The sequence below is a fragment of the Sinocyclocheilus anshuiensis genome, unplaced genomic scaffold, assembly GCF_001515605.1.
Source record: "Sinocyclocheilus anshuiensis isolate Anshui unplaced genomic scaffold, SAMN03320099.WGS_v1.1 scaffold208, whole genome shotgun sequence".
Classification (NCBI taxonomy): Eukaryota; Metazoa; Chordata; class Actinopteri; order Cypriniformes; family Cyprinidae; genus Sinocyclocheilus; species Sinocyclocheilus anshuiensis.
This window is the reverse complement of record NW_015557186.1, coordinates 633,654-641,331: the sequence shown is the minus strand read 5'-3', so window position 1 is coordinate 641,331 and position 7,678 is coordinate 633,654. Positions and strand designations below refer to the sequence as shown.

The 7,678-nt window shown below is 34.3% G+C and overlaps 1 protein-coding gene across 1 annotated transcript in view; it reads left to right on the top strand.

Annotated features, from left to right (window-relative positions):
- The window catches only part of LOC107678746 (bcl-2-modifying factor-like), a 20,604-nt gene extending 13,951 nt beyond the window's left edge, over nt 1-6,653 (top strand). Inside the window, exon 4 of the mRNA XM_016474121.1 lies at nt 6,123-6,653. Within this exon, the coding sequence (XP_016329607.1) occupies nt 6,123-6,230 (108 nt within the window). The 3' untranslated portion in view covers nt 6,231-6,653. The remainder of the gene's footprint in view (nt 1-6,122) is intronic.
- Nucleotides 6,654-7,678: the final 1,025 nt, after the last annotated feature.

The window sequence follows — 7,678 nt, the reverse complement described above, 5'->3', positions numbered from 1 at the left end:
CTTGTTCAGAAATGGTGACAAAAACTTGATTATTAAAAAATAATGTCTTTCTCGTTATAAGTCATTTAAATAAACTAATATTTGAGTATTCGTTTTTTCATGAGCCCAAATATACATTTTTTTTTAGTTATTCTTTGCTTTTTGATAGTTCTTCAATGGTTCTTCGGTTCATCAGTGAATCATTTTGGCTGAGTAGTTGTTTCTTTTTCTATTCCCAATGTTTAATTACGTGTTTTTCAGATCAGTGTGTTGTTTCTGGGTTCTGTGAAGCACAGCTAGAGAGTCCTGCTCAAATGTTGGTGTTGTATCTACTGCTTCATTCAGCAAAATGGGTGATTTGATTTGAACAAACTCTATTATGAGCAATATTAATGGTGACGCTTGCCCTAGAAAACTAAATATGATTAGATAAGTGATGTTTATTGAGTGCTAATGGTTAGTCATAAAACCTGCAATAAGCACTGCATTTCACTGCCGGTTTTTCCTTATTACTTTAAGGTCAAAATTATTCTTCTTTTCGTAAATATCCTTGAGCTATGCTTTATAAAATGAGAGTAAATGTGTTTTCTGAGGCACCATACCGACCTTACGGCGGTTTCTGCTGCTCGGTGTGATTGTAAATTGGTCTACGAGGGCAAAGCGAGCCACGTCTCGGGCTTATGCAACGCACTGCAATGTGCAGCCGACAGTGACTGCTGAAAGAGATCTTCATATACCTGACCTTATTCCATCTCAGCAACCTGGAAAAATTTACGTTTTACAAGAAAATACTACGTCAGATTTCCTTCTTCAAAATTTCATGTTTAATTCAATGTGTTACTTGTCATTTCTTTGTAATTATGAAAATCATGCCACACCTTCTGTATTTTGCATTATGTTTAGGATTTTTTTTTTTAATTGCATTTTCATGCATGAAAAAAAATGTATATTATAAATAATGCAAAGTACAGTTTCAAAGCCAATAAGTACATTTTTTTTATTTTTGGATAAATAATATTTTTGAAAACATACAAAATTGGGCTTTACAGAGTAAATATAAAAAAAATTAAATATAAAAAAATGTATGTATAAATATATGTGTGTGTGTGTGTGTGTGTGTAAATATATATATATATATATATTTACATTTACATTTACATTTAGACATTTAGCAGACGCTTTTATCCAAAGAGACTTACAAATGAGGACAATGGAAGCAATCGAAAACTAACAAAAGAGCACTGATATACAAGTGCTATAACAAGTCTCAATGCAGTGTGGTCTGAGAAAGTCAGCTGATCATCAATCATAACTCCAAGGTTTCTAGCTGTTTTTGAAGGAGTTATGGTTGATGTGCTGGATGGTGAAATTGTGATGAAACGATGTGCTTGCTGGAACCACAAGCAGTTCCGTCTTAGCCAGGTTGAGTTGAAGGTGATGGTCCTTCATCCAGCAAGAAATGTCTGTTAGACAAGCTGAGATGCGAGCAGCTATCGTCGGATCATCAGGATGGAATGAGAGGTAGAGTTGAGTGTCATCAGCATAGCAGTGATATGAAAAGCCATGTTTCAGTGAGTGTGCGTGTGCGTGTGCGTGTGCGAGTGCAAGTGTGAGTGTGAGTTTTTTTCTAAATAATAAAAATAATGCAAAATACACTTCTGGGGCCAATAAGTAATTTTCTCAATATTCTCATTTAATTCAGCATTTCACTAAACACATGTTCACAGCCAGGGTGCGGATTACGGGGGTTTGGGAGGTCGGATAGAAAGTAGCCTATGCAAAATATGGAGATTTACTCATAAATATGACGATGCATTTCTGTAGCTCTGACTGCTTTTAAATTGTATTTTTGGCCGCCCCTGAAATGGCTCATCCTGACATTACCTGAGCGATTGAAGAATACGCTTTAGCGCTCATTCAGGTGCATTTAATGCTTGGACGGAGCAAGAACACTTTCTAAAATGTGCAGGCATTGGCTGGTAGAAGGAAAAATAGGTTGCATAAAAGTTTTTACTTAAAAACGAAGATAAGGTAAAGGTGTGAATAATTATGGGGGGGAAAATATGAACAAATTTGTACCTGCAGTTGTCGACGAACATGATGCAGGGCGACTGAATGCGTGATGAAGCCTATTAGAATGCAGTCTAAAATTCAAGATATGAGGGCAAACAATGCATGGGTTTGTTTTATATTTGTATTTGATATAGCAATATCATACGACTCGAGCAAGAGAGTTGATTTTTTTCCCGAATATCTGCACAATTGCAAAAGTGATATTGATTTTATACGACAAAATTTATACGAATAAACAATAAGTTAATATTGTGTTACATTTTAGACACAATATTGTCAATATAGTCTGTTTTTGTGCAATTTCGCCAACAAAAATATTACCTATAAAACCCTAGCTAGCAGACCCTATTGTTGTGCGTCTCTGGTTAACACACAGATGTGTTTCATTACTGAATGAATCCATGGTTTTAAACGAATCGGATGAGTCAATGATTCAGTGAGCCATCCGTAAAGACTCGCTTGCTTCGTTTCTGAATGAATCAGCCATTTGAATGAATCGGCTGAATGAATGACTCACTCATTAAGACACCAATTTGTCATTAATTGGCATGATGTGCCAATGAATTAATCTAATTAATTTGAGATTAATTTGTTTCATTAATCATCACAATGTGTATTTAATTAGATTAAAAGTTATAATAAATAATACATAAAAAATACACAAAATCACGTTAATTGTTCACAGCCACAGATTTAAAATCAATAACAAAATGAATATAGACATGGTGTTTATAGAGTAAATATGTAAATGACCAGTAACTTCATTAGGAACTGCAAGATAATGAGTTTAAATAATTATATTTTCATGCCAAAAAATTAAAATAAATAAATAAAATTAAATGAGTGAGGCTAAATAATTATAATAAATATAATTATAAATAAATAAAAATATTATTATAATTAATAATATGTATTATATGAATAATTATAATTATTATTAATTATATTATTATATTAATAATTATATTTTCATGTCAAAAAATATTACTTATTGGCTCTGAAACTGTATTTTGCACTATTTGTATTATTGTAAAAAAAAGAAGCATTTTCATGGACAAAAAAAAAGTAATAATTAAAATAATGCAAAATATATTTTCAAGGCTTTTAATTCTTTTTCATTCACAATTAATTCACCATTTCACTAAACAGATGTTCACAGATTCCAAATCAATAACAAAATGAGTATAAAAATGGGCTTTATAGAGTAAATATGTAAATGACCAGTAACTTCATTAGGAACTGCAACACAATGAGGTTTAAACTGAGTTAGAAAACAGATAATTGTAGTTCTGTCTTCATTATGTTTCTCTATGTTTTTGAGAAAGGTGCAATTTTTACATGGAGTATTGCAAACTACTATACAAGTAAAAATAGCACAAAAAAAAATTTTCATACCAAAATATGACTTATTGGCCCTGAAACTGTCACTTGCATTATTTTTATTATTTTTAAAAATTGCATTTCATAAAAAAAGCAATATTAAAAATAATGCAAAATGTTGTTTCAGGGCCAATAAGTAATATTTTTGGCTTTTAATTATTCTCATTCATTCGTCTTTTCACTTAAAAGGCATGTAAAAATGGGCTTTATAGAATAAATATGTAAAAATGAAGACGGATCTGTTTTCTAATTCAGTTTAAACCTCATTATGTTGTGGTTACTGGTCATTTAACTGTTTACTCTATAAACCCCATGTCTATATTCATTTTGTTATTGATCTGGATTCTGTGTGGTTGCTTAGTGAATGGCAGATGAATTGAAAATAAAAATATATCACTTATTGGCCTGTATTTTGCATTATTTTTATTACGAAAAAATATATTTAAAAAATAATATTTAACCCTTAAAAAATATTTAAATCTTAATATGTTGCAGTTCCTAATAAATTTACTGTCCATATACATATTTAGTCACCAGAGCTTATTTATTACTCTCATTGATAGTGTTCGTATTGCACTCTGTGTTTGATGTAATGTTGTATTGGTTCTTGCGTGTGAAGGAGATCGCGTGGCTTCCATGCATCAGGAACAGACAGCGTTTGTTGTGGAAATACTGCCGCGTTCCGCTGTCTGGATTTGACTGTGTTTACCCAGCTATTACATCACTGTGTCCTCACACGAGCCACACGCTCGAGCCAATATTATGCCAATGTCATAAAATGTGACATGACTAATGTTATTTCAATGTATTGTCTCGTACAGCCAAAAATAAATAAATACAATTAAAAAATACATTAAAAATTGCCCAAAAGTGTGTGAACTAACATGAATAACTAATAACCATTTTTTGCATAATTTAAAATATATATGATTTTTTTGCCCCATGATAATATAATACATTTTAAAAACCATATTAGAAATATATTTTGACAATTTTTTGCATAAGTTTAAATACATTTTAAAATATATCTGAAAATGTGTATTTTTTGCCTTATGATAATATAATATATTTTAAAATCCATATTAGCAATATATTTTGGTCTCTTTTTTATTTGCATAATTTAAAATATATTTTAAAATATATATGATTTTTTTTTTCGCCACTTGATAATATAATACATTTTAAAATCCATATTAGTGTCACGGTACTGCCTACTGTGTAGGAACGAGGAGCGAAGGAGCAAGAAGACGTGGGAGAATTCACAAACTACAGACTTTATTAACACACGTAGCACAGGAACCTTAGGACGATTTAAGACAGGATGCAGGACTCATGAAAAAACAGGGCTAAATACTAGAACTAAACGAGGGAATTAACAAGACACACCTGACATCAATAAACAATCAACATGAGGGAGAAACTAGGTCACAGGAGGGAACATGGAACACGTGGGGGAGGAAAACAAACACCAAAACAGTCCATGGGCATGACGTTACTTCCCCCTCTAGAAGGCGTGTCCCGCGCCGTAACAGTTCCATCGGGGAGGGGGGGCGGGCGCTCTGGAGGCCTCTAGGGACAGGTTTAAATGTGACGGATGGCCTCCAGGGCGGTACCCGTTCCGGGACCCATGGCGGATCAGGGAGCTCAGGGGACCATGGCGGAGCAGACAGTTCAGGGACCCATGGCGGAGCAGGGAACTCAGGGGGCCTGGCCTCGGCACTCGGCCGGCCTCTACGGCCGGATCCCTATAACCCCACCCCCCACCCCGAAAATCCTTGGGGAAACTATCAGCCCTAAGGCAATCCGTGGGCCTGACGTAGAAGCAGCGGCCCTCCCTGGGCTTGACTTGGGAACTGTTGCCCTCCCTGGGCTTGACTTGGGAACTGTTGCCCTCCCTGGGCTTGACTCGGGAACTGTTGCCCTCCCTGGGCTTGACGTGGGAACTGTTGCCCTCCCTGGGCTTGACGTGGGAACAGAGAATTCACAAACTACAGACTTTATTAACACACGTAGCACAGGAACCTTAGGACGATTTAAGACAGGACACAGGACTCATGAAGTAGCAATATATTTTAAAATATATCTTAAAATATGTTGTTGTTTTTTTGCCTTATGATAATATAATATATTTTAAAGTCCATATTAGTGATATATTTTGGCAATTTTTTTTGCATAATTTGAAATAGATTTTAAAATATGTCTGAAAATATGTATTTTTTGCCTTATGATAATATAATATATTTTAAAATCCATATTAGCAATATATTTTGGCCATTTCTTTGCATAATTTAAAATATATATGATTCTTTTTTTTGCCACATGATAATATAATACATTTTAAAATCCATATTACCAATATATTTTGGCCAATTTTTTTTTTTGCATAATTTGAAATATGTTTTAAAATATAAATAAATAAATATCTGAAAATATGTATTTTTGCCTCATGATAATATATTTTAAAATCCATATTAGCAATATATTTTGGCCATTTTGTGCATAATTTGAAATGTATTTTAAATATTGGATGAATCACCGGCTCAAGAAAATAAGAAACTGTATTATTTTTTTTAGGACCATTAAGATTATTTTGCAATATGACATTATTTTAATGCCATGTACCCCCCTAAATCTCATTTACCCCTGTAAGTCTCATTGCTGTAATGCTGTTATGTGTTTTTATTTTGCAGCATCATGGAAACCAAAGGAACCAGGAGCCGCTGTGGTGGCGTGTGGCGGTGGCGTTCTACACGCTGGTATTCGGCAGAGAGGCAGACGCGAGGGAAAATCGCAGGTGAAACACCTCTCAAACACCGTGTCCCAGTCCTCTTCACGGAGCGGGACGTTTAACAGCACTGTCTGAAATCTAACACGGGTTTTGAGGGGAAAATCAGAGACTGGAACGAAGACGTCTCCGCAGGACGGGGACTGTTTTTAACGTCTTTTTCCTCATGAAGATGCCATGATGTTCTTGAGATTCAAACAGGAATATTTTCATAAACATGTCGAGGTATTTTGTACAGGATGCTGTTTAATTTTCTTTGCACTTCCATATACGTGTATATATGAATGACCTCCACGAGTCTTGGGAATGCCTTACTGTCCCACGGCACCCATCTACGGATGATTAGGATGGGATTTTCCTTCAGAAATCTTCCAAGACGTCCAGCAACTTGACAAATCTCCAAAGAGCCCGTTTTTCTCAGAACAAAGCTTGTTGCACCTCATTTCGTCCAGTTTTCTTGATGTTTTTACTTTTTTATTGCATAAATGTTTAATTTTTTTAGTGTTCTTCCTATTTTTTTGGTTTAAATACTTGTCAGAAGAACAGGCGAGGAGGATCTAGACGTCTTTGATGAAGTCAATGATGAGTTGGTGTACTGCTGTTATTGAGTTATCTTTTTATTTGATTTCAAATCAATAGAAATATTACTGGACTGGCTGTGTTGTTTGCTCCAATATTGTTAAATAATGATGTTTCTTATCGTCTACGTATGATTTTGTGGAGGCAAAGGTGGAGGAAAGCTGTTATCGGGTTATTATTTTATTATATTATTCACCCAATTTTGGAAAACATAAGAATAAAAGTTGCAAAAGATGTTGACTTTAAGTCTCACTCAGGTACTTAAAGGGACAGTTCACCCAAAAATGAAAATTCTGTCATCGTTTACTCAAGTTGTTCCATGTTAATGGAAGTCAATGGGGACCAGAAACTGTTTGGTTACCGAAATCCTTTAAAATATCTTCTTTTATGTTCAACAGAAGAAAAAAATTAATCGGTCATCATTTACTCACCCTCAATTTGTTCCAAACTTGTATGAGTTGCTGGTCCCAATTGACTTCCATAGTATCTTTATTCCATACAATGGAAGTCAATGGGGACCAACAACTGTTGGGTTATGAACATTCTACGAAATCTTATTTTGTGTTTAACAGAAGGGGGAAAAATCATTATTTACTCACCCTCAAGTTGTTACATGATGGAACCCATTGACTTCTATAGTTTGGAAAAAATACAATAGAAGTCAATGGCTACCGTCAACTGTTTGGTTACCAAAATGTTTCAGAATATCTTCTTGTGTTTAACTGAATAAAGAAAAAAATATTTCATGATTTACTCACTCGTACCAAGTTGTTCCATGATGGAACCCATTGACTTCTATAGTATGGAAAAAAATAGAATGGAAGTCAATGGCTACCGTCAACTGTTCGGTTACCAACATTCTTCAAATTATCTTATTTTGTG